This window comes from Molossus molossus, unplaced genomic scaffold (assembly GCF_014108415.1).
Source record: "Molossus molossus isolate mMolMol1 unplaced genomic scaffold, mMolMol1.p scaffold_m16_p_5, whole genome shotgun sequence".
Taxonomy (NCBI): domain Eukaryota; kingdom Metazoa; phylum Chordata; class Mammalia; order Chiroptera; family Molossidae; genus Molossus; species Molossus molossus.
This window is the reverse complement of record NW_023425388.1, coordinates 36,884,324-36,911,461: the sequence shown is the minus strand read 5'-3', so window position 1 is coordinate 36,911,461 and position 27,138 is coordinate 36,884,324. Positions and strand designations below refer to the sequence as shown.

Here is a 27,138-nt window from a genome sequence, read left to right as displayed (position 1 = left end):
GAGCCACACGGGCCAGGGCACTGTTCTTCACATTTTTAATTTAACAGTCTAAGCAGAACTTTTCTTATCTTGCTTACAGACCTCCCTCCAAGAGGAAGAAGACCCTAGACAAGAGAAAGCAAGGAGTTGGATTTTGGTATTTAAACTGGGGAACCCTGGTCAATTCCCAGAGACACCAGGGCCTGAGTTTGGAGGGGTATTGGAAGCCAACGACCCCACGTGACCCCAGGGACCAGGGGGCTGGGCCGACCCCGCCCCTCTGCCGGCAGCCGCCAGGGGACGCATGCGCAGCCCATATTAGTGATGGAGGAGAGAAGATGGCGGAAGCGGAGTGAGTGACTTGCTGGTGACTAATGTCGTAACCGGGGGGCGAGTGGGGGCAGCGACACGTCCTCCAAGGGGAAAGCTCAGGGTTCTTTCGCTGGCAGTGCGGGGAAAGGGAGACTCGAGAGCGTCCTTCCCCTGGAGGAGCCCGCTGGGCCCGTGTCGGGGGGTGGAGGCGACCTGTAAGGGTCCAGTTACCTCCAGGCGGGAGCGCCTCTTCCGCCAGCTGGTCCTGGATCAGCGGGGCCCTGCACTTAGGTCACTGGGGTCTTCCGAGGGATGACGCGCTGTGGGCCTCCCAGGCGCTGTCATCCCTGCAAGTGGGCCCCGAAGGCAGCCTCGTGACGGCTGCCGGCCCGGGCCCGAGGATGCTGGCTGGGGCTGGGGGCGGGCGCTGCCAGGCCTCCTTTGCGCTCCCCTCTTTCCCGCTCCAGTGCCACCCCACTCCACCTCTGGGAAAACTCGAGATGTGGGGCTGCTTAGCGCCCTCCCCCCGGAGCCCTGGAGGAGGTGTCCCAGCGCCGGCCTTGCGGCGGCGGGGGCTTCTGTGGGTCTGGCCAGGCTGAAAACCCCCTGGCAGGGAAGATCCGCTTTCCCTCGGGTTTCCGAGGCAGTGTTGATGCCTCCCGGGCGGGCCACATTCTTGTGTGGCGGTGTGATGGCACGCTCAGTTAGAGACGCAAACTTAGTATTTACTGAGTAGGCCTCTTGGGCACCAGGACTGCCGGCTGTGTTTTGCAGACATTGCTATGCAGAGACGGTGGAGTTACAAAAATTGTTCTTTTGTGCCAGGTCTTTAAATGCATTTTAGTGGTTTGGCCGGTTCCACTCACCGATGGTTGGAATTGTGCCTACAATTTGGATTCTCTGTGACCATTTTTGGTTAGTCACTGAACTGGATTGCGGGTATGGTTGAGCACTCTAAAGGGACCAGAATTTGCCCAGCTGGTGTGGCTCAGTGTTTGAGCATCGACCCATGCACCAAGAGGTTGCCCGTTGGATTCCTGGTCAGGACACATGCCCAGGTTGTGGGCCAGATCCCCGTGGGGGGCATGCAGGAGGCAGACAGTCAATGTTTTCTCTCATAGATGATTCTGTTTCTCTCTCCCTCTCACTTCCTCTCTCTCTAAAATCAATAAGAAAAATAAATAAAGGGACCAGAATTTAAGCTGGCCTTTTTGCATATCACTTGTAATGGGTTCACAAGTGTTATGACAGGCAGTACTTTGGAAAAAGTTTACCTTATACACCACTAAATCTGTAAGATGTTGAACAGGTACCATAAGATTTGATTTGATGATTGGAAGGCAGTTTGAAAAACTATTTGAAAAACCAACAGAGAAGTGTAATCTGAGTCATTTACTAAAAAAAAGTTAGTGTAGTGAGCTCCTCCCCCCCACTTTTTTTCTTTCACTTTTCCACTTATTAAATTGAGACTTTAAAAAAAAAGCACATTTGATAGCTTGAAGAGTATATGAATATTATTTACATAAATGATATAAAGAACAAAGAAAACGTGTACATAAAAGGATACTATATGACCCTGGCTTGTTTGGCTCAGTGGTTAGGGCGTGTCCTGTGGACTGAAGAGTCTCGGGTTTTATTCTGGTCATGGGCATGGGGTCATGTAGGAGGCAACCAATTGATGTGTCTCTCTCACCTCAATGTTTCTCTCTCTCTCTTTCTCCCTCCCACTCTATCTGAAGATAAATGGAAAAATGTCCTCTGGTGAGGATTTTAAAAAAAGGACACCATATGGGAACATTGTATGTGTACACAGCTAGTGCCAAATTCCTTTGTCTTTTCCTGAAGTAGAAAGTGTTCTTGTTACAGTCTTGTCAGTGCTGCTAATGTGAGGTGGGCCAGCTTTTGTTTCTCAGAAGAAAAGACAGGTAAGAAGGGCAGATAAAACCAGTATATTTGCTGTGCTTTTTCACCATTGTGGTGCATTTCTCACCCTATACAAAAACTACTTATAATTCTAGTTTATAACAATATTGAAGCCCTTACTGTTGACTTAAAATAATTGAATTTATTCAGATACAAATTCTGTACTTAGTAGAATTTTATACAACAGTGAAGTGAGTTTGTAATATTAAAGGGGAAAAAAATCAGAAAGTCTTGTACTAAAATGTACTTTACTGCCCACCTGAGGAAAGTGACATAATTATGCTATTTTCAAAATTTGGAACAGTTCTTTGTGAAAAAGAGATTTTGGTAAGGAAGTGGGGGAATTGTTGTCAGCTCTTCTCTACCCAGTCAGAGTACTCCTTATAGGTATAACTCATTATACTTATTAGATGTAGTAAGGACAGTGTTGTAGACTAATTAGGGAAAAAGCCAGTGTGATTTTTTTTTATTAACTTATTTTCTAAAATAAGTTACTTTTAAAGCAAGTATACATGGTAGCCAGAAACTAAGGTAATTATCACAAGCCCTTAGGCATCCTATTTTATGTATAGATAAGAACGACTTTAACTTGTAATTAGTATGGTCAAAAGAACGTAAATATATATTTTAAAGTACTCTGATGTTGCTTGAGTTTTCATTTTCCTAGGTAGTTTAGTATTCACTCATCACTTGGTTTCAAAACACTCATCTTCTTTCAATAATGAAAAGATAAACTTTAGTCCAGGCTTTATCTGAATTAAATATCCTGAAAATTTTGAATTCATATTTAGTTGGTATTAAGTATTAAACATGCTATATGTTTGTGAAGTACTTTTTCTAAGTGTTTATGGTGACTGTGTGCTATCTGTGTTTTGAGGATCTTCTTAGAAACTTAGACTATTGATTATTTTTTGGAATTATTAAATATTCTTTAAAACCCATAAGATAATGCTTTTGCCAGTACAAACCCTTTGTGTTATCTGCCAGATTCAAGGACCACAGTACAGCTATGGATAGTGAACCAAACCCTGGAACATCTTCTGGGTCGACAACAACCAGTAGCACCACCACGACCACCATCACCACTTCCTCCTCTCGAATGCAGCCACCACAGATCTCTGTCTACAGTGGCTCAGACCGACATGCTGTACAGGTATTTTAGTTATAATGATGGGTAGGCTAAGACTTAGGATGTCATTATTTTTTGCTTATGCCAAATAAATTTGTTGTTTCATATCCAATGAATTATATGATATCCTCTAAATAAGTACAGTTAGAATTGTTAATGTTTGAAACAACCAAGAAGTTATTTAATAATCATTCTATTGAGAGGGCTTACACTTGTCAGAGTGTAGCTTATAAAATATGTAAGGAAAATTATAATTGGAAGGTCTCTAGCTGCTATTGCAATGTGGAGATAATCTAGAGCCCCAACATGCAGAATGGCTCTAGGTTTTTTGGGTTATTTTATATTTGAACCCATAATATAGACTTAGGGAGATCTTTTCAGGTCTGTAGATGTATTAAGAGGTTCAATTGAAACCTATGTGGTTTAAGAACCCTAAGCAGAAGAATTTGTTCTAAACCTCTTTGGGCAGAGGTAGAAAGGAATATTTGACTAGGAAAAATCTTAGGCTCTTTACTTAGTTGAGAAAATTAAGTTTACTTGGTTAACCTTTATAAAAATGGAAATTGAGGCAATGTGGTATTGCATAGAAAGGACATGGGTATTGCAGTCTGATATGCTCTTTGTTTGAATTTTATTTTCTTTATCATTAGTAGCTATGTAGTCTTGGGTAGGAGGCATAATAGCCTCAGGAAACTATAAAATGAGGATGAGACCACCTACTTCAGTAGTTATTATGAGGATTAAAGGAAACATCTAGAACTGTGTGGGCACATTAGATGTACCCAGTAAGTAATCATAGCTAACATTTATTGAACAGTTTCTGTGGACCAAGCATTTGATAAATGTTTGCATGGATTATTAGATACTGTCATTATCTCCACTTTACAAATGGAAAAACTGATGTTTTAAGTAGGCTAAATAACTTTCCTAAACTCACAAAGCTCCAGTAGGTACTCTGATTTTAGAGTTGTTCCCTTAACCACTCTGTGAGTTCTTATTTTTTCCATTATACTTGCTTATTCTGTCTAAAATACCCATAATTGCATTCTTCCTTGAAAATAACTTTGCAATATAGTCCTCTCCCTGTTCATTTTTCTAGAGTGGATATTCCAGTATAATGGCTCTTTAACTGTTGTATGGTTTAAGATTCTGAAGTTACCCTGGGTGGAATCAGAATTGTTGGAGACCCAGCCAGTTCAAAAATTCAAACTGGAATGCAGACTGTGTTTTTAATATTCTTCATCTTTCTCTGAGGCAAGGGATATAGGAAAGAGTATCTAGGTCTTTGAACATATAGATTATGTGATATTTTAATATGCCTTTCGTTCTCCAGTTTTTAGCTAAGTTGGATGTGTTAATAAAAAATAGTGTTATATACAGCATAGGAAATATAGTTCATAATATCATAACTTTGTAGGGTGATGGAAGATTACTAGACTTGTAGTGGTGATCACTTTGTTAGGTATATAGATGTTGGATCACTATGTTGTACACCTGAAAGTGATATGTTATTGTATCTCAACTATATTTTAATAACACATTTTAAAAAAGTGTTACTGGAGCTATATAGATAGAGATATATTTCACAAATAGCACTAACACTAGTTTGTGTGATATCATAGAATTGATTCCCCTGCAGTACATTCAAATCAATATTTATTGAACTACCTAAGTAGTTCTTTAATACCTTCCAGCTTTCTTTTTCAGTCCTGCGAATGTTCTTTATCATCCTTTTCCTTTAACAAAGTAAGAACAATGTGCTCTGTCTTTAACTTGTATTTAATAATATTTCTCTTCCATGAGTATAGAATTAAATGGTAATGAAAGACTATGTTGACAATAGGAAAATTATTATACTCTAACAAAAGTATCTGTCAAATAGATTATTCATTTGTTATGGAATTAGAAAAACATATATATAGATTTACCTGACCAAAAGATATACTGTTATAATCCTAAATTACTTAAAGCTGGTCTGTAGTCTCCTGCAACTAGGGGTCAAAAACCTACATTGATATTGTGACAGGAGTTTGTAGCAGGTTTAGCAATCTGTAGCTGGAGAGATGAGATATGAACATGTGAAAGTAAACAACACAAGGAAATATCTTTCTTGGAATTTGGATAAAGAGATCATGATGTTGTGGTTCAAGGTGTCCTGACTCAGATCCTAAATCTGTAAGATATGTATCTCTGTTACTCCCTTAGCTCTTTGAAAACTCTGTGGTGTGATGCTGCTGTTAGGGTTCTGTGCTGTTTCAGTGTTACCATGGGCAAGATATGACTTTGGAATGTGTTGCAGAGGACTGGCATAGTCTGACTTACTGGTTTGGACAGATAAAGAATTTTTCTCTGTTACAGTTGGCCCTCGTTTATCGCAGTTAATCAGTTCCAGACTCTACTGCGATAAATGAATTTACGCGAAGTAGGATTCTTTATTTATAAATCGAATATTTTCACAGTTAGAGCATAGAAAACCTGTTTACGACCTTCTAAATACATTTTTTAACATTATTAGAGCCCTCCAGACATGAAATAACACCTTTTAGTCTCCATTACACTTGTATTACCCAATATATTAGACAAAATAAGAGAAAATAAGACATTAGACATTACAAATATCATTATTATTGTACATTTAATTACACATTCTTACACACGACCTCTAACCTGTGAAAAGAGTGCCACTTGTTCAATGATGAAGCGATGAAGATGAAGAGATGTACTGCACAGCAAAGAAGAGCAAGTTACTTCTCCTCTGAAGGCACGACCTCAGGAGAGTCTTCAGGTGGTGCAGTATCTTCAGCAGCTGCGTCATCGTCTTCCGCTGGAGGAGCACTAGGAGGAGGCTGTGGGTGTCTGGGTGCGCAGCTGAAGAACATTGTGACAGGCAGTTGCTGGCGCTGTCTTTTCATATGCGTGAGGAGGCTTTTGTAGGATTCTGTCGTTTCATCAAGTGTATTCTGGAACCGTAATGCACGCATCATTTGTGGGTCCCATTCGTCAGTCATGTCCTGTACTACCTTAATAGTTCTCACGACTTGAGAGAGACAATCAAGTGTAAGGCCAGCTTCCTCCTCCTGACCCCCAGGAACCTCTGGCTGCTCTTCCTCTTCCTCACTTGCAAACTTAGTCATCTGAACCAGATCCTTGTCAGTTAAGGGATCTGAATGTGTCTACAGCAGCTCATCCACGTCATCATGGGTCATAGCCACGAAACCTTCTCCTGCTAGCATCCGGGCTAGCCTAACTGCCTTATCCACTGCCAAGTTGCTTATATCCTCTGGGGTGAATCCTCTGAAGTCGTGGACAATTTCAGGCCACAACATCTTCCAGCTGACCTTCATGGTCTCCATCTTTATGTTTTTCAACGCAGCCTAGATGTTCTCAGACAGGTCGCGATGGTATACTGCCACCACTACTCCTTCAGCAAGAAGTTCTCCTCAAGGTCCGTGCCTTCAGCGAGGTGCTGCGGGGTGTTTCGTGTGTAGAGGGCCTTGAATGCGTGAATAACGCCTTGGTCCATGTGCTGGATCAGCGAAGTGGTGTTGGGAGGAACTCCATCCGCACACCTTCGTAGGATAGGTCTTGCGCATGACCTCCAGCATTGTCCATGAGGAGAAGGACATTAAACTTGAATCCCTTCTCTGCAAGATACAGCTTGACTTGAGGGATGAAGCATTCGTGGAACCAGTCCAATGACAGCTTCTTTGTGATCTAGCCCTTGTCATTGTGCATATAATGCACTGGCAGCAGGTTTTTGTTTTTATTCTTTAGTGCCCTAGGGTTCTTGGCCTTGTAGATAAGGGCAGGCTTGAGCAAAAATCCCTCAACATTTCCACACGTAATGATAGTCATACGATCCTTATACGCCTTGAAGCCACGGACCTTGGCCTCATCCTTGGAAATGAATGTCTGGGAAGGCATTTTTTTTCCAGAACAGTCCTTTTTCATCCATATTGAATGTTTGTTTTGGATGAGACTCGCCCTCCTCAAGGATCTTGTGGAACATGTTGTTCTCTTAGTCCTCTGCTACAGGCTGGTCAACAAAGGTAGGTTCTCCGTGGAGAACGACACTCTTCAGATGATACCTTTTCTAGAACTTCTTGAACCAGCCCTTGCTTGCCGTGAAATCCATGAACATTGCAGAAGAGGGTCCTGGTTGAAGTTCGTCCACCATAAAGCACTGATAGAGCTGCCTCGTGTTCTCCCGGGATGACCAGCGAATCCAACGGAATGGTTTTCTTGCGGCTGTTGCTGATCCAAAAAGCTAGGGCTGACTTCATTTTCACTATGAACTTATTTTGACCTGTCATGACACGCTTTGCTTCCTTGTTGAAAGAGACAGTAGCCGTTGCACAGATGTTCTTTTCATCTTTATGGATGGAGCGAACGGTAGACTCATTCAAGTCGTAATGGTGGGTAACCTCCATGATTTTCTTGCCATCTTTGATCATATCCAAGAGTTTCACCTTCTCCTGGATGGTAAGCATCTTCCTCTGGCGCTTAGTTTTGTCATCAGAAGGCTTTGAAGAAGCAGCATGTTTAGGAGCCATCATGAGGCTTAGATGAAAGTTCACATAAATCGCAAACACAAGAGCAAAGATGCTTCCGGTGCATAGTGATGTAGAAGGGTGTATGAGAGAAATGAACTTGCATGAGGCTGAGCCAATCAATGGCCAGGATGGGAAGAGGATAGGATAGCCAATATGTGAACAGCATGCTCTGATTGGCTTAGTTTCACCACACTTGATATTTTGGAAAAAAATTATTGCCCACACACAAGGAATGGTTGAACGGTTGCACCTGGCATTGGAGGATTTGCAGGGGTGCTCAAATACATAGGCCTACAGTCCATACGTATAGTAATTTTAATTGTAATTGTAATACAGGAGTGAATAATTGACTCAGACAATCGAGCATGCACTGTATCATTTTTACTGTCTTGATCAACTTTTTAATGAATATATTTGAAAAAAACCTCCATAGAGTGAAGCCGCAAAGTCAAAGCACAAAGTGGTGAGGGATGACTGTATTAGAATATTTGAAACAATTGAAACAAGGAATCAGACATTTAAAAAACATTTTTAAATGTTTGAAAAATTATATTTGAAAAGTAATGAGTAATTTTCTAAAAGTAAATTGCTTTATAATTTTATGTGATTATTAATATGACACCTATTCATTATAAACTTTTTCAGACATTTAAAGAGAAGTACAATCAATAGGCTAAAAATATCACCTCTAATTCAGTTACCCGTTGGTATAGTCTTTCAATGTTTTCCTGAATATTCTTTCAAACTTTTTAACATAAAAAGACATTTTTCTGACCCTGGCCGGTTTGGTTCAGTGGTTAGAGATGTTTGCCCACAGACCAATGAGTCGTGGGTTCGATTCCAAATCAAGGTCATGTACCTCAGTTGTAGTTTGTCCCTGGCCCTGGTCAGGATCCTGTAGGAGGCGGCCAGTTGATGTGTCTCTCTCACATTGATGTTTCTCTCTCTCCCTCTCTCTCCCCCCATCCTTCCCACTCTATCTGAAGATAAGTAATAAAAATACCCTCAGGTGAGGATTTTTTTTTTAAAGGCATATTTCTCTATATACTATTTAGTAACTTGCTTTTTTCACCTTATAATATATTTCAGAATTCTTTTAGTACAGTAGTTACTAGCTGTATGTGGCTATTTATATGTAAATTAAAATTGAATAAAATTATAAAGTTAATTCCTTAGCTGTACTAGCCACATTGTAAGTGCTTACGAGACACATGTGGGTAGTGGCTACTATGTTGGACAGCACTGATCTGCATTACTATTTATAATGGCTATAGGGTTATACATACTCCTCTCTATACCCCAGCCTTGAATTCTACCATGTTTTATTTAAAACGCCTATACCAATTTACATTCTTATGACCATTTATGAGAGTACCTTTTTCCTCAGTTGATAGTAGTATTCTTTTAAATCTTTATCCATCTGAAAGTTGGAAAATAGTATTCTGTTTTAATTTGTAAGTTTTATCTACTAATGAAACTGAAGATTTTTTGAAATGCTTGTTTAGACCTTTTTCTTTTGTGAATTGACTATACTGGGTAATTTGTACGGGTTTAATTTGTATAATCCTAGTGATATGTAATTAGGAAAGAACTATATTAATAAGCTTGATGATGTTTAATATTAAAGCAGTGAAATTTTAAACTGTCACTTTTTTAATACTTTATTTATGGTTAAGATTAAGGTTATGGCCCTGGCCAGTTTGGCTCAGCGGTTAGAGCGTCGGCCTGCAGTCTGGAGAGACCCGGGTTTGGTTCCCGCTAAGGGCACGTACTTCGGTTGCAGTTTGTCCCCAGCCCTGGTTGGTCGTGCGGGTGGCAGCCACTCGATGTGTCCCTTCACGTCGATGTTTCTCTCTCTCTCCCTTCCTCTCTCTCCCTCCCACTCTATCTATACAAAAAATGGAAAAATATCCTCGGGTGAGGATAAAAAAAAAAAAGATTAAGGTTATGGCCCAGCCTGTATGGCTCAGTGGTTGAGCGTCGCCGTTTCGATTCCCAGTCAGGGCACATGCCCACGTTGTGGGCCAAATCCCCAGTGGGGAGCATGCAGGAGGTGGCCAGTCGATGTTCTCTCTCATCAATGTTTGTCTCTCTCCCTCCCCCTCCCTCTCTCTTTAAAATCAATAAAGAAAAAAAATTAGCCCTGGCTGATTTGGCTCAGCGATTAAGAGTGTCAGTCCATGGAACAGAGGGTCCTCGGTTCAGTTCCTGCTAAGGGCTTGTACCTTGGTTGCAGTTTGTCCCCGGCCCTGGTTGGGGTCGTGTGGGTGGCAACCATTCCATGTGTCTCTCTCACATCAATGTTTCTCTTTCTCTTCCTCTCTTCTCCCCTCCCCCTCTATCTGAAGATAAATGCAAAAATGTCCTCGGTGAGGATTAAAAAAAAAAATTAAAAAATTAAAAAAAAAAAGATTAGGGTTACAATTATGGTCTGACGTTGGTTCAATTGATTTATCACAGGTAATTCAACAGGCATTGCATCGCCCCCCGAGCTCAGCCGCTCAGTACCTTCAGCAAATGTATGCAGCTCAACAGCAGCACTTAATGCTGCACACTGCAGCTCTTCAGCAGCAGCACTTAAGCAGCTCCCAGCTTCAGAGCCTTGCTGCCGTTCAGGTGAGACTGAAAACAATGAAGAATGAGGCCAAAGTTGACATTATTTGCAGATAATTGTGGGAAATAAATAAGTTGGGTATTATTTCAGAGTTCTCAGATGTATTGTGATGATTTTTTCTTAGGGAAATGTAATGGCTGCCAAATAGAAGTTAATTAAAAAAAAAAAATGGTATGTTTTATATGTTACTCTGTTGCTAACTTTTTGTCCCACTGCTTTTTATATTTCAGAAATGCTATGCTAGTATCATGATTTTGTGTGTAAAATTCTAGGTACAACAGTGAATACTTAGGGTTACATGAATTATATTTACATTTTAATAAAAAAAGGGTATTTTTTCAGTATGCAAGTAATTTACACTATTAAAAAATATCAAACAGTATAAAATTGTTTATAAGCAGTAAAGTAGAAGTATTTCTTTCCTACACCCACTGCTGTTTTCCACGTTTCAGAGTTGGCTACTATACGAGTTTTAATATGTATCCTTCCGGAAATTTTCAGTATAAAAATATGCATATGTACTTTCTAAAATCTAATCATACTGTTTCTACTGATAACAGGATTATTTTATGATTAAATGCCTATGTTTTAAAAAAAATTCATTATTATTCTGTTTATTTAAATAAAACTGTGTGAAATTTAATCTTAAATCTTACCAGAGGAGGATCTCAGTTAACAGAACCTGAAAAAGTTTTATTTCTATTGTAGTCACATCCCCAGTTGTTGCTTTTTCTTGGTAGTGTAATTTTAAATAACATCCTGTTCATGATATGATTTAGGAAACTGAAACCCACTGGCACTTGATATAGCTTCAGTTTCTTTTTTGTAACGTTGGACTGGTGATTCCACTTCAAAGACAACAGAGGCCTGTAGAGTAAAATTAACAATGAGTGCAGCTATTAAAATAATATTACCCTTTGGGTCCTCTGTTTCCACCATTCAGTTTTTTCTTAATCTGTTTGGCCAGAATTAATCCATATTGACTGTGAAATGAATTGAGTCATACATAGACATTTTAACTTTTATTGCTGTTTTGTGGTAGCCTGATACCAGAAAGTTTTTAACTTCAGGTTTTTCTAGACATATTGTAAAGATCTTATTATTTTAGGCAAGTTTGTCCAGTGGAAGACCATCTACATCCCCCACAGGAAGTGTCACACAACAGTCAAGTATGTCCCAGACATCTGTAAGTGCCCTAAATTTTTTCCTGGATTTAAAAATTTTAATTATTGCTTTTCAAAAGTAAACTTTTAATATTTGCAAAGCTGTTAATTGTATATTTGTGGAAATGCTGTTTAAGTAACTAGTACCTAGAAATAAGAATTGTAAGATTCAAGAACTCAGAACTAATGTTAAACTTCTGAAAATCTGAGTCTTAAAAATATTTTTGTATTACTTTTTATACATGTTTTCCCATGGATTGTATTCAGATCTTTTGTGATTCTAAATGATTGTAGTTTTCAGTATGTATCGAAAGCCTGAAGTATGTAATCCAGGGCTATTAGGCCATGCATTTACTGTGATATGTCATATCGTTGTTAGACATCTAAATGTTTCTAGCTTTTTCTGTGAAATTCACATTTTAGAAATTATACTTTTCAGCTTACACTTACTTGAGTTATTTGGGTCAAATTTACTATTATCCACTCAAGGTAGTGTAATTTCTTTTGAGAAAGGTGCCAAAGAAAGCTGGTTTGCTCTATTACATATATAATATACTGGGAAATTGTGCAAAGTTTCCTGGCTAAAAGAAATTGACAGGCATGGCAATACTTGTTTAACTTTTTATTTTGATACAATTTCAAATTGCAAGAATAAAAAATTTACTCAGATTTACCAGTTAGCATTTTGACTCATTGCATTATCATTCAGTTTTCTCTCTCTACATATTTATATATTCTCTTTTTTTGAATCATTTGTGGGTAAGTTGAGACATGTTTCTTTACTCCCAAATATTTTGATATATATTTACTAGAAACAAAGTCGTTCCTTTATGAAGCCACATGAAAATGATCAAATTCAATAAACTTAACATTGCTTCAATGTAGCGTATATTAAAATTTCATCAGTTGTCCTAGAGTTCTCAATCTCATCACTGTGTTTTGGACTAGATAATTCTTTTTTTTTTTTTAAACATTTTTATTTATTAATTTTAGAGAGAGAGAGGAAAAGGGAAAGAAAAACATTGATTCATTGTTCTACTTATTTATGCATTCATTGGTTGATTCTTGTATGCACCCTGACCAGGAATTGAACCTGGCATATCAGGACAGTGCTCTTTTTACCAACTGAGCTACCCTGCCAGGGATGGACCAGATAATTCTTTGTTTTGAGGGCTGTCTTGTACATTATAGAATGTTGAGTAGTATCCTTAGCTTCTATCCACTTAAATATCAGTGGACTGTCGCCCTCCTCCTTCCCCCATTGTGACAGCCAAAAATGTCTCTAGGCACTGCTTAATGTTTCTAGGGACAAAATTGTCCCTGGTTGAGAACCATTGAATTAACCTTATAATGTCCTTTTTAGCTATTTTCCCATGATCCAGTGTGGTAATACTTTGATGCTTTGTAAAATTAACTACAATAGGTTGTAGATCGCCAAGAATTGAAGGTAAACTTGTGCTATACTTCTTCAGCTAAGGGAAGTATCCTGGAACATAAATAAAATTAGTTAAAAAAGAAGTTACTTATTACTTGAAAATATTAGACTGAAGAAAATGAAAAATCTAAGTAATATAATATGGCCCTAAGCATTGATACTATAGTTAAGGCTTCTTGATGTTAGATATTGTCTTTAATTAATATAGTGGTAATTAAGGAAAGGGCTAGTAAACATTTTGTGGGCTGGTTAAAAACCTTATAGACAAATTCTTCCATGAAATACTGGGATAACATTAGACAACATAGAGATAAATGTTTTTTAAAAATTTCCCCTTTACAAGGTATCCTTTTAAACTATTTTTCTCTCATTATGATTTTATGTATGTGACTTTCACAGAAATTACAATTCCAGTGATTGTGCTTAATTTTTATGACATTAGTGCTACTTATCATAAATCAGGCAGCCTTGTGAGATGAAGTTTGCCAGAACCTGTGAGTGGCTGGTGAGGAAAAAGAAGTAGGTACGTAGGGAGAATGGATATCCAGGGAGAAAAAAGGAATAATATATCATGTTTGTTTTATTTTCTATCCCAATTGAGCCATAGCTCATGTCAGTTGACTAGAAGTTCAAATTATGATACCCAAGTTTGCTTAGTAAATTTAGGTCAAGCTCCAAAAGAGGGGCAGAGCATGGTAGCAGAAATCTGTAGGTAGTGACCATAATGATCTGTCAGGTGGCAGTCTAGCAATTTTGCAGTGTGTATGAAAAATTAAACTGTGCATGCCCTTTCACATGGCACTCTCAGATTTAGTGATGCCACTTACTAAAAAGGAGAGATAATTATGCAGAAATTATATAGAGAATTATGCACATATGCATGGTTTATAGCAGTGAGAAATTATAAACAATATACATGTCCTTTAATTGAGGATTAATTAAATAAATGATAGTTAATTTATACAATGGAATATTTTAGTTAATAAAATGCTCTATGTGTATTTACAGAGAGACTTAGATTTTCATTAGGTATTAAGATGAAAAAAAGCAAGAATGTATAGTATGATCTCATTTAATTTATTTAGGTTATTTTATTTTTCTTTCTGTTCTAAACTTTTTATTTGGTTCTTCTTTATATTTTCTATTTCTTTTCTGAGAGTATAGTTTTCATTTGTTTCAGGCAGGCTCATAACTGATTGTTCAAGATAACTGCTTTAAAATCTTTGTCAGATCATTATAATCTCTTTCATCTGGTATTGGCATTTTTAATAAAAAAAAACCCCGGATGTTTTCAGTATTATGTTATGAGACTATGGATTTTTTAAAAAAATAATCCTTACTTGAGGATTTTTTTTTATTGATTTTTAGGTAGAGTGGAAGGGAGGAAGGGAGGGAGAGAAGGAAGAGAGAGAGGGAGAGGGAGAGAGAGAGAGAAACATTGACATGAGAGAGACACATCATTTGGTTGCCCCCTGCACAACCCTGAGTGGGACTGGGGATCAAACCTGAGATCCTTCAGTCCTTGGGCTGATGCTCTAACCGCTGAACCAAACCTGCCAGGACAAGACTATGGATCTTATTTAAGCTTTCTAATTTAGCTGGCTTCTGAAAGGGAGCATGTGTACCTCCTTACTGCCATACGGGGTTAGAAGTCCAGGTTCCACATTTGTTCTCCATTGACACCCAAGTGGGTGCTCCTCCTAATTGCTGAGTATGGGGTGAGAGTTCTGGCTCCTCACCAGGTCTCCACTGATGCTTTCCTGGTTGGCAGGGATAGGACTGCCCTTTACTCTTCCCACATGGTCTCCACTGATTCTGCAGGGATCAGGTGTGTTTGTTGTGGTGGTCTATTACTACCTGGCTGGGATGAAAGTTCTGGCTCTCTACCTAGCCTTCGCTGACACTACCCTTTCGAGGGATTAGGGGGATTGGGGTGCCTTATTACAGCCTGGCGAGGTCTTTGCTGGTATGGGTGTGGATGGGGCTGCAATGTTTTCTGTGGTATTTGGCTGAAGTAGAGCAATTATTTTTTTTAAAGTTTCCTGTGTTGCTAGACTCTCTTTCCCAGTCCTTCATCTGCTAGACTCTTTTTCCCAGTCCTTCGTCTGCGCTCACTGGTGTTTCAGTGTTACTGACTTCTTTAGCTCTAAGTTTGGGTTATATAGGACAAAAAGAAACCCACAGAGCTCACAACTACATTGTTTGCTGGGTCTTGAGGTCTCTAACCAATCTGCTTTTCTCCACCTTTTTGGATTGTCTTATGTTTATTTTATATGTAACGTAGGGTTTTTAGTAATACTTAAGAGGAGAAATAGGGAAAAGTGTGTCTCTTCCATCTTCCTGGCAACAGAATTCCTGTCATTTAACTTATTTTTTAAAAGTTAATATCTATATATCTGATTATGCAGGAGAAAATCTATAATTCACAATAAACTGTTTATCAGTAGTTATCTCTGAGGAAGTAGATTGAAGAGCTTTATTTTATTTTTATATTGCCTAAATAAAATATGAATATACTCTCATTGTCTAAGAGACGGAAAATACAAATGTATAGAATAAAAGTGACACTCCCTTTTCAGTAGTCCCTTTTGTCCTGGCAAAGTTTGTGTGAAGCTTTCCTATCGTATTACTGTGTGTTTCTATACATAAATGTAAATAGATAGGCCTATGGTTACTTTTATTTATTTTTATGTAAATGAAGTGCCCTTATTTTATATACTTTCTCTTCTATGTGTTTGGGCATTTTCAGCTGGAAAGGATTATGTGGCTGGAAATTGCAATCATAAGTCTCTACATGACTCCAGGGCTGTTTGTATCTCATTCTCTTTCCCTTTGTTGTTAATCTGAGTCTACATTAATCCCAGATGTTTTGAATTTAATTTACTGTACTATTCTGTCAAAAGGGAAAAACCTTATTTTTGATAGTTTTCTGGTTTTGATGCTAAACAACATGAGTTTTTGAAGCCCAGTTATTTTTATGACTTCATTTATACATTCATACATGAGTATTCATTCAACAAATATTTGCTGAGCATTTAATATGTGCCAGACACCCTTCTAGGTGCTGAGAATGCAGCAACACAACAGACAAAATCTCTGTCTTTATGGAGTTAGGAATAGACAAAATAGTAAACTAGTATATAAAATGTCAGATGGTGGTAAGTACTATAGCGAAAAATAAAGCAAGGAAGAGGAATGGGACGAGTGAGTTTGCTAATTTTAATTAGGGTGGTCAGGGAAAGCATTGCTAATAAAGATGGCAATTGAAGGATGGTGAGAGAGGCAAACATACTCAAGCAACAGAAAGGAGGGTGGTGTGGCTGGAGTGGAATGAGAAAGTGAGAGTATGATTTAGAGATGATGTTAGAAACCATTGTGATCTTAACAGATTATAAAACCCTCGGGTTTTGCTTGGAATGAGTTTGGAAACTATTGGACAGTTATTTCAATAGGGAAGTGACATGATCTCACACAGGTTTTAACTATAACATTGAGAGTAGGTTCTGAGATGCGAAGGTAGAAAGAAGCAGGGAAACAAGTTAAGTGGTTCTTGTAATAATCCAAGAGAGAGTTATTGGTGACTTGTACCATGATGGTGACAATAGGTGTGATGAGAAGTGGTTAGCTAGATTCTGAATATTTTTTTCTCCAATATTTTATTATAGAAATTTGGATATGTTTTAGAAGTAGAGCTAACAGGATATGCTGATTGAATAAAAGGTGTGAGGCAAAGAGTTGAGGATAATGCCGTAGTATTTTGCTTGAGCATCTGGAAGGATCTGCTAAAGCAGATGTTGGAGAAGAAAATCAGGAGTTTGGTTTGGACATTTTAAATTTGTGATGCATATTAGACACCCACCTGTAGATGTTGAGTAGACAATGGATTTATGAGTTTGGAGTTCCTGTGGGAGGTTTGATGATTACTGATGTCTTGTGCATCTCATTGAAAATTCAACTCACAAGAGTACATGATCATGACTTTGCTCCCAATTATGTAATATCAATGAGAGAAACTTTGGAAGAATGGAGGTGAGGGACCTGGGTTCTAGTCTTAATTCTGTGCTTGACTAGTGATGTGACTTAGGGCAAGTCATTTAACTTTCTTGTACCCCAGTTTTTAAAATGTAAACTTAAGGTATCTAATTAGGTGGTTTTTTAGTCTTTCATTCAGATATCTCTGGGTCTAGGTCAAGGAGAAAATGCAGATGATGATAATATACACTGAATTGCATTTCCCCAAAATTCTTTTTTTATTTTTTCCTTTATTGATTTTAGAGAGAGAGAGGGAGAGAGAAAGATACATCTACGAGAGGACATTGATTGGCTCCCTCCTGCATGCCCCCTACTGGGCATTTGGCTCACACCCTGGGCATGTGCCCTGACTGGAAATTGAACCGGTGACCTCTTGGTGCATGGGTCGACGCTCAACCACTGAGCCACATTGGCCAGGCCCCAAAATTCTTATGTTGAAGTCCTAAACCACCTCCATGTGACTGTATTGGAAATAGAGCCTTTAAGGGGGTGATTAAGTTTCAACGAGGTCATAAGAGTGATCCCTGATCCAATAGACCTGGTGTCCTCATGAAAGAGGAAGAGACACCAGAGATCTCTCTCTCTTTCTCTGCTATGGGAGGACACAGTGAGAAGGCTGCCATCTGCAAGCCAGCAAGAGAACTCTTACTAGAAACTTAACTGGCTGGCATCTTGATCTTGGACTTCGCAGTCTCTAGAACTATGAGAAATAAATTTCTGTTGTTTAAGGTACCTTTTTATGGCAGCCCCAGCAGACTCAAATAGATGGGGCTCTGAGAGTTTTGAGTAAGATTGCATTTATTCTTTTATTTTTATTATTTTTATTTAAAATAATTTTTTTTTCTTCATTGATTTTAGAGAGTGAAAAAGGGAGAGGGAGAGAGAGATAAAAACATCGATGAAAGAGAACATCAATTGGTTGCCTCCTGCACACCCCCTACTGAGGATCAGGACCATAACCTGGGCATGTGCCTTGACCAGGAATCAAATCAGCCCACCTCTTTGTGCATGGGTTGACACTCAACCACTGAGCCACACTGGCTGGGCTGAGTAAGATTGCATTTAAAGAAAGGTTTCTGTTACAAAAAGTTTGGGGCCTGACTGTTTTCTCAGTGGTTAAGAGAGCCTACAGACCAAAGGGTCACGGGTTCAATTCCTGGTCAAGGGCATGTAGCTGGGTTGCAGGTTCGATCCCTGGCCTGGGTTGGGATTTTGTGTTAGGCAACCAGTTGATGTGTTTCTCTCACATTGATGTTTCTTTCTTTCTTTCTCTCCCTCCCTTCCACTCTATCTGAAATAATCAATGAAAAAATATCCTTGGTTGAGGGTTAACAACAACAAAAATGTTTGAGAACCAGTACTTTAGATGTTGATCCAAGATTCTGTCAGAGTTTCTTAAATATTTCTTTCTTTCTTTTTTTAAATTTATTTTTGTTATAGATGTTTCTCCTTTTTCCCCCATTGACACCCTCCTCCTTATCTCCCCGACCCCCCAGCATTGGTGTCTATGTCCATTGGTTATGCATACATGCATATAAGTTCTGTGGTTTATCTTTTCCCTCTCCCAAAGTTTGTCAGTCTGTACCCTACTTCTATGTCTCTGGGTCTATTTTGTTCATCAGCTTGTATTGTTCATTATATTCCACAAATAAGTGAAATCATGTGATATTTGTCTTTCTCTGATTGGCTTGTTTCACTTAGCATAATACTCTCCAGGTCCCTCCATGTCCTCTCAAAGGATAAGAGATCTTTCTTTCTTACAGCTGCATAGTATTCCATTGTGTATATGTACCACAACTTTTTTATCCACTCATCTACTGATGGACACTTGGGTTGTTTCCAGATCTTAGTGATTGTAAATAGTGCTGCTATGAACATAGGGGTACATATATTCTTTCTTATTGGTATTTCAGACTTCTTAGGATATATTTCTAGAAGTGGAATCACTGGGTCAAATGGCAGTTCCATTTTTAATTTTTTGAGGAAACACCATATTGTTTTCCATTAGTGGCTGTACCAGTCTGCATTCCCACCAGTAGTGTACTGGAGTCCCCTTTTCTCCACACCCTCACCAGCACTTGTTTGAGAATTTGTTGATGGCAGTCATTCTGGCAGGTGTGAGGTGATACCTCATAGTTGTTTCAGTTTGCATCACTCTGATGATTAGTGATGTTGAGCATTTTTTCATATGTCTCTTGGCTATTTATATATCCTGTTTGGAGAGGTGTTTGTTTAGGTCCTCTGCCTATTTTTTTTTTTTTTTTTTTGTTATCCTCACCCGAGGATACTTTTCCACTTTTTGTACAGATAGAGTGGGAGGGAGAGAGAGAAACATCGATGTGAAGGGACACATCAAGTGGCTGCCACCCGCACGACCAACCAGGGCCGGGGACAAACTGCAACCGAAGTACGTGCCCTTAGTGGGAACCGAACCCGGGTCTCTCCAGACCGCAGGCCGACGCTCTAACCGCTGAGCCAAACTGGCCAGGGCCTCTGCCTATTTTTTACTTGTATTCTTTGTCTTCCTTTTTTTGAGTTGTATGGGTCCTCTATATATTAACTGTTTCTTTATATGTATTATAAAAGCACTGTCACACAGTAGGTGCATAATACATTTTTGTTGAAAGTTGAAGTTATAAGAGTTATTACCAACTAGACTATGTAATGCATAATATTAATTTTAATGCTTAATTATTGAAAGTGGATTATCTGCAATGCAGAGAATCATTCTAGGATATATTCTGATTGCCTGATATTGTGTTATGGAAGAGAATGTATACCCTTATCCCAGTGATGAGATTCTTTTGTTGCCAGTTATAGGCAGACACCCAATTAGCAGGTGCTATCTATCTGTTGTCTAACATTGTGTTAGTTGTCCTGGGACAAATGAGTCAAAGTTCCTTCCTTCAGGGACAGTAATATGCATTTGAAGAACTATGCCTAAGACATATCAAAGACTAAACAACATAACTGAATATAATTTAGTGGTAAATGCCATGGAAGTTAACACGAAAGAAGTCTTTGGGGATTGTAGTAGTTAGGGAAGGCTTCTTCTATGGGACTTAAGCTGAGCTTTAAAAAATATGTAGAATTTGCCAAGAAGAGGACTCATAATGAACTCATGATATTGAAACATCAGTGCTTAGTTTCTGGAATTCATCCCTGCATGGGATTCTTTGTTAGTCTCCCTTGCTCATGGGAGTAGTCTGTGCCAGTACTTCCTTATTTTTTTTTAATTTTTTAAATTTATCCTCACTGGAGAACATTTTTGCATTTATCTTCAGATAGAGTGGGAGGGAGAGAGGGAGGAAGAGAGAGAAACATTGATGTGAGAGAGACACATCGACTGGTTGCCACCCACATGACCCCAGCTTGGCCAGGGACAAACTGCAACCAAGGTACATGCCCTTAGCAGGAACCGAACCTGGGACTCTGGTCCACGGGCCAACGCTCTAACCACTGAGTCAAACCAGCCAGGGCAGTACTTATTGTATGAATGTCAACTCGGTGCCAGTCATTCAGTGTCAAGGATTTAAAGTAAACAAAAGTTTTAGTGTACAGTGGGTTACAGGATACAGAAATGTAAATAGTCACCCTGGCTGGTTTGGCTCAGCGGTTAGAGCGTCAACCCGCGGAACAGAGAGTCCCAGGTTCGGTTCCCGCTAAGTTGCAGTTTGTCCCCGGCCCCAGTTGGGGTCATGGGGTGGCAACCAGTCAATGTGTCTCTCTCACATTGATGTTTCTCTCTCTCTCTTCCTTCCTTTCTCCCTCCCGCTCTATCTGAAGATAAATGCAAAAAGGTCCTCGGGTGAAGATAAAAAAAAAAAAAAAGAAATGTAAGTAGTCAGAGAACATTGTGATAAGTTTTTGTTTTTTTTTTTTACTGGAGAATCTTTTAGTAACTACCTATAAAGAGTACATGGAAGATAAATTTGGAATTTTTATAGGCCTGAAAATTTTCTCCCCACACCTTTTTAAATAATTATGTTCAACATTGAAAATAATTTTTCTTAGGAAATTTGAAAGCAAGGTCCATTTCTTTCAAAATTTTAGTATTGCTGAAGAAAAGGCTGATGTTATGTCTCATTATCATTCTTCTGGGATAATTGGTTCTTTCTGAAAGTCTTTTAGGTTTGCCTGTTTTCTTTAGTTTTTTGGATTTTCATGAGGATGTATTCATTCATTCATTCATTCATTCATTCATTTATATCCTCACCAGAGGACATTTTTGCATTGATCTTCAGATAGAGCGGGAGGGAGAGAGGGAGGAAGAGAGAGAGAGAAACATCGATGTGAGAGAGACACATCGACTGGTCGCCACCCTCACGACCCCATCCTGGGCTGGGGACAAACTGCAACCGACGTATGTGCCCTTAGCGGGAACCGAACCTGGGACTCTCTGGTCCGGGGGCTGGTGCTCTAACCGCTGAGCCGAACAGGCCAGGGCTCATGAGGATGTATTTAGATGTCAGGATACTTGTTGGATCCTATTAATGTGAAAACTAGGTGTTTAGTGTTCATGTATATGAAATAAAAAAAGTTTTAAACATTTTATTTCCTTCTGTTTTCTCTCTTTTTGGAACTTCTTAGTTGGATGTTGATCTTTCTGGATAGGTTCTTTATTTCTTTTAACTTTGTACTCATTTTCTGTCTTTATCCTTTCATTCTGTTGTGGGTTGTTCCTTAGCCTTTTAAAAAAACTTTTTCCTTTTGTATTAAAAAAAATTAGTTCAGCCATTGTATTTCCAATTTCTAAGAACATTTTCCTTTTTTTTTTTTTAATCCTCACCCAAGGACATTTTTCCATATTTTGTTCAGATAGAGTAGGAGGGAGAGAGAGAGAAAAAAACATTGATGTGAAAGGGACACATCGAGTGGTTGCCACCCGCACGACCCAACCAGGGCCAGGGACAAACTGCAACAGAGGTACGTGCCCCTAGCAGAAACCGAACCCGGGTCTCCCTGGACCGCAAGCTGATGCTCTAACCGCTGGGCCTAACCAGCCAGGGCTGAGAACATTTTCTTATTCTTTTTTTACAGTATCCTGTTTTTCTGTGACGGATAAAATATTTTATTTATTTAAAAGAATTTTTTTTTCCTTTTTTGATTTTAGAGAGAGAGGAAGGCGGAAGGAGAGAGATAGAAACATCGATGAACAAGAACATTGCATGCCCCCCACTGAGGATTTGGCCCACAACCTGGGCATGTGCCCTGACCAGGAATTGAACCGGTGACCTTTTGGTGCATGGATTGATGCTCAACCACTGAGCCACACCGGCCGGGCATATTTAATTTTTTTAATTGCAGTTTATATTCAATATTATTTTGCATTAGTGTCAGATATACAGCATAGTGGTTAGACAAGAATATACTTTACAACGTGTTCCCCCCAATATTTCCATTACCCACCTGGCACCATTCATAATTATTAATAGGAAATAATACATTTTTTATTTTACTTTACAGATTGATGTTTCTTTCTCACATCAATATTTCTATCTCTCTCTCCCTTTTTTTCTCAATAAAAACATATTTTAAAAAAAGAGTCACTTGAACCAAGCACTTCAATACTATGACAGTCGATCTGATAGCCAAGACTGCTACTAAGTGACTAATGGGCAGGTATTGTATACAGTGTGTATATGCTGGACAAAGGGATGATTCATATCCCAGGTGGGATGGAGCAGGATGGTGCAGGGTGGTGCAAGATTTCATCATGCTACTCAGAATGACACACAGTTTAAAACTTATAAATTGTTTATTGAATTTTACATTTAATATTTTTGGACTACTTTTGGTAAAGCAAAACCATGGGTAAGGGGGGACCACGCTATGCATTATTGTGTGTCTAAACAGTATACAGTGCAGTCACTTTTCTCTCAACATGTTCTTCTCATATGTAATTTGTATGTGTATGTGTAAGGTGTCCTAAAAATGTATATACAACTTTGAATAATTATAAAGCCAGTGTTTATTAAAGTGCATTTTATTTTCAAAATTAATAGAAGAATCTGGACATCCTGTATACACACACACAGGCATTTGTATGTAATTATATAAGTAAGATTATACTACATGTTGTTCTGCAGTTTTTTCACTTAACAGTGGATCATTAAGATATTTCATTCCATATAATATAGGTATACATCATTCTTTTAATATCTGTGTCTCCCTGAAGATACACTTAATTGATTCCGATCAGTCAAATGTCAGTAGTGGCTCTCAAATGCACTTTGGCTCTAGAGAGTACTCTGGGCCAGAAACCCTGTGTAATCTCTTTTTGGGGACACCAAGAGGTAGTTGGGAGTTAAATGGCTTTTCTTAGCAGACTTTATTTTCTCTGGTGACTCTTGGAATTAGTGCCAGTGGGACGAGAGCCTCCAGTAATAGGACTTAAGCAATAAATTCCTTTGTGAAGTCTGGAGCTTGAGGTATGTAAGTGCCAGAAGTGGCCAAGGTTTTAAAGTGAAAGGGACTTGGAGTGTTGGGATGTAATTGACAGAAAATAATGGAAACTGTTAAGGGCATGTGGCTCAGGTCAGCAGAAAATAGAAGAGAGCCTTATCAGCTATGGAAAGGAAGGAAAGTTTCTTTTAGGCCAAATGTGGAGATGGACTTCTTGCCGAGGTGAGTTCTGATCTACTTACTCTCATGGGTTGGGCATTCATTAGTAGACATTGCCTGACATGTTATTTGCTATATGGAACTTAAAAATAAACATACTATTTGTTCTTAGATCTCACAACTTAGACAAAGTGGAATGCAATGCAGGTGGTTAGGAAGTAACTAGTAGTTTTCTTACTTCCTTTTTTTCTTTTTTAAGAAAAATAAAAATGTTCTATCTGTACTTTGTGTTCTACTTCCTTAAAGAGTACTCAGGCATTTTAGCTATCAGCCAGTCATTTTTTAAAAAGACTTTTGGTATGTTTTTGTTTAAGGAGTGTGTGGTCTGTGCTTACCAGAGTCAGTTAGCCTCTCTCTTCCTCCTCTCCCATCACTGATTGACAAAAATTACCAAGGCAGTCGTGGCCAGTTTTCTCAGTGGTTAGAGCCTTGGCTCACGGACCAATGAGTCGAGGGTTTGATTTCGGTCAAGGGCACGTTACTTCGGTTGCGGTTTGTCCCCTGCCCTGGTCCAGGTCATGCGGGAGGCATCCAGTTGATGTGTCTCTCTCAATTCCATGTTAAAAAAAAAAATTGCCAAGGCATTATTACTGCAGAGTGACCCAAATTATTGAGCTTTCAAGGTATAGAAAAGCCCCCTGAATGCCAAAATACTTGAGTCAAGAAAAGCCTGGATCAGTTTTACACTGCTAAGTGACTTAATCTTTGGAGCAAGGCTTTATCCAAAATATCTATTTGTAAGTGATATAGAAAAGATTATGTTTTGGGGGGATTATTAATAATTTATTATGCCATGGCCGGTTTGGCTCAGCAGTAGAGCATTGGCTTGTGGACCAATGAGTCGCAGGTTCGTTTCTGGTCAAGGGTTCATACCTCGGTTTTGGTTAGTCCCCAGCCTTGGTCGGGGTCTTACAGGAGGCAACCAGTCAATGTGTCCCTCTCACGTCGATATTTCTCTCTCTTTCTCTCTCCTTCCCTCTATCTCCCTCCCATGCTATCTGCAGATAAATAGAAAAAAATATCCTTGGATGAGGATTTTTTAAAAATTTATTTTATATATATATATATATATATATATATATATATCACATAAAAATAGAGTTGAACTAATATCACCACACTCTCTACATTTTTACTCTGCTTTGTTAGGGGCTATACCAAAATTACTGTGTCTCTCTCTCTCCCTCATACACTCATGCTCTTTGTGATGGGCTTATGTATTACATCAAAACTCTAAAGTATGCCTTAAAATAACATTGCATTTATTAACTTAATGTATTATTAGATGAAGGCACTTTTTGGATATATGAAGATGAATAAAACACGGTCCCCATCCTTAAATAAATTCTTATTTAGAAGGGTAGAAGTATATACCAGGGTATATAGAAGATTATAGTTAGACAAAAAAGTGGGGAAATAGTTTTACTATGGGATGTAGGGATGCCTGATAAAGCTTATTAGAGCTGAAGATTTTGAGAGGGAGTTTTTGTTCACTACATAGATGGAGGGAGGTGAGGCTTGGGGGTAGGGGGATAGTCAGTCTAGTCCAGAACATTGTTACCAGGGTCATAGAGGCCTGAGAAATCATCATGTTGCAAATAGTTTCATATGGCATATGTAAAGGTTTTGTATAGAAAAGTGGGAGGACATGATGCTAGAGTCGGGGGAAGTTGATGTTATATAGGAGGTTTATAAATGGTTAATTAATATTAATAAAATCAGGGAAAGATTATCTGGCAAGGAAGAGCAGGCCAGATTCTAGGTAGGGGGGATCAATTTGCAGCTGCTAAAGAAATCTAGGTGGAAGTGCCATGAGCCCAGACTCTGTAAGTGATTAAAAATCAAAATGAAAATGAGAATAAAGGTGTAGAATCAATAAGATACATGTGTGGTTAAGGAGAGGGAAGAATCAGGATGACTCCCAGATGATCTCTTTTGGGGGATTTTAAAAGATGCTGGTGGTCATTTGAGAAAAAGCTAGTTTAGGAAGGAATAATAGTGAGTTTGGTGTTTGAACATGTTCATTTTGAGTTGGTAAGAGACATCCAGTAAGATGTGTTCTGTAGGTATTTGGATCTGGAGCTCAGAATAAGAGTTTGGCATCATGGATTGAGAGTAACCATGATTTAAAAATTTTTGAAACTGTGGAAATAGATGTGATAATTTAGAAATTTAAGAACAAAAGTGTTGAGGACAAAGCATGAACCCTTTGAAGATGGGTCAGAAAGAAGGTCGAGAAGGAATAGTCTGAAAACAATTCACTGAATGTGTCAGAGAGGACACTGATTATTGCTAATGGGGTTTTGGTAGTGTGCGAGGAGTAAAATTCAGATTGCAGACTAATTCTGTATATTATATTGTGTTTATGTAGTGAATTACAGGTTTAAGTATTTTATTAAAATAAAGACTTGAAAGATACAGCTAAATTTAGAGAATCAATTAACTAACCCGTGTATACCCTCTTACAGTTTAAAATTTCAATTTTATTTTAAAATTGTAGACTCATATATGAAGTTACAAAAATAGTACAGAGAAGTCCTCCTCTATAATCTTCACTCAACTTCCTCCATTCACTTGTTCAGTTTAACAAATGCCCTGGACTAGTGCAAATGCTAATGTTTGGGATGGATTATGAAACTGTACAGGTAGTGTACATTTTTATTCTGTACCCCCACATGGTGCACGCCTTGGTTTTGATTTTCATAGGAGCCTCTCTCTCTACACTGGGAACAGGACAGATGGCAAACTGCCTCGCTGTTTCTCAGGGTGTATAGGTGGAGCTTCTGCAGCTCCCTTTTCACATACTGAGCAGCCCCTTTGAGGATCTCGGCTCAAAATAGGGGTTTTACTATCCCTGAAATAGGTTCAAAATCAGGTCTTCTATATTTGTAGGCCAGTATCCCCCTAGACTACCTTGGTGTCAGCTGGAACTTTACACCTTTGGATTTATTCTTTTCTGGCACCCAGAAATTTCCCCCTCCTTTTTTTATTTTTTATTTATTTATTTATTTTTATTTTTTATTTTTTATCCTCACCCGAGGACATTTTTCCATTTTTTGTTCAGGTAGAGTGGGAGGGAGAGAGAAGAACAGAGAGAGAGAGATACATCGATGTGAAAGGGACACATCGAGTGGCTGCCACCCGCACAACCGACCAGGGCCGGGGACAAACTGCAACCGAGGTACGCGCCCTTAGCGGGAACCGAACCGGGGTCTCTCAGGACCGCAGGCCGACGCTCTAACCGCTGAGCCAAACCGGCCAGGGCTCCCCCTCCTTTTTTTAAATCTTTACCCTAGGATATGTTTATTGATTGTAGAGAGAGAGGAAAGGGAAGGGAGAGAGAGAGAGAAACATTGATCAGTTGCCTCCCATAT

The 27,138-nt window shown here is 38.9% G+C and overlaps 1 protein-coding gene across 8 annotated transcripts in view; it reads left to right on the top strand.

Moving 5' to 3' along the window:
- The first annotated feature begins 301 nt into the window (after positions 1-301).
- The window catches only part of PHC3 (polyhomeotic homolog 3), an 87,533-nt gene continuing 60,696 nt past the window's right edge, over positions 302-27,138 (top strand). For 7 of the 8 annotated variants that reach the window (XR_004956838.1, XR_004956839.1, XR_004956840.1 and 4 more), the window contains exons 1-4: positions 302-331; positions 3,202-3,367; positions 10,357-10,512; positions 11,619-11,696. Coding sequence is in view for 5 of the 8 variants with exons in the window: in XM_036243582.1 (XP_036099475.1) it covers positions 318-331; positions 3,202-3,367; positions 10,357-10,512; positions 11,619-11,696 (414 nt within the window). In the remaining 3 variants the exon portion in view is untranslated. Of the gene's footprint in view, positions 332-2,113; positions 2,217-3,201; positions 3,368-10,356; positions 10,513-11,618; positions 11,697-27,138 lie in introns of those variants that run through there. The other variant, XM_036243583.1, reaches the window with a different exon arrangement.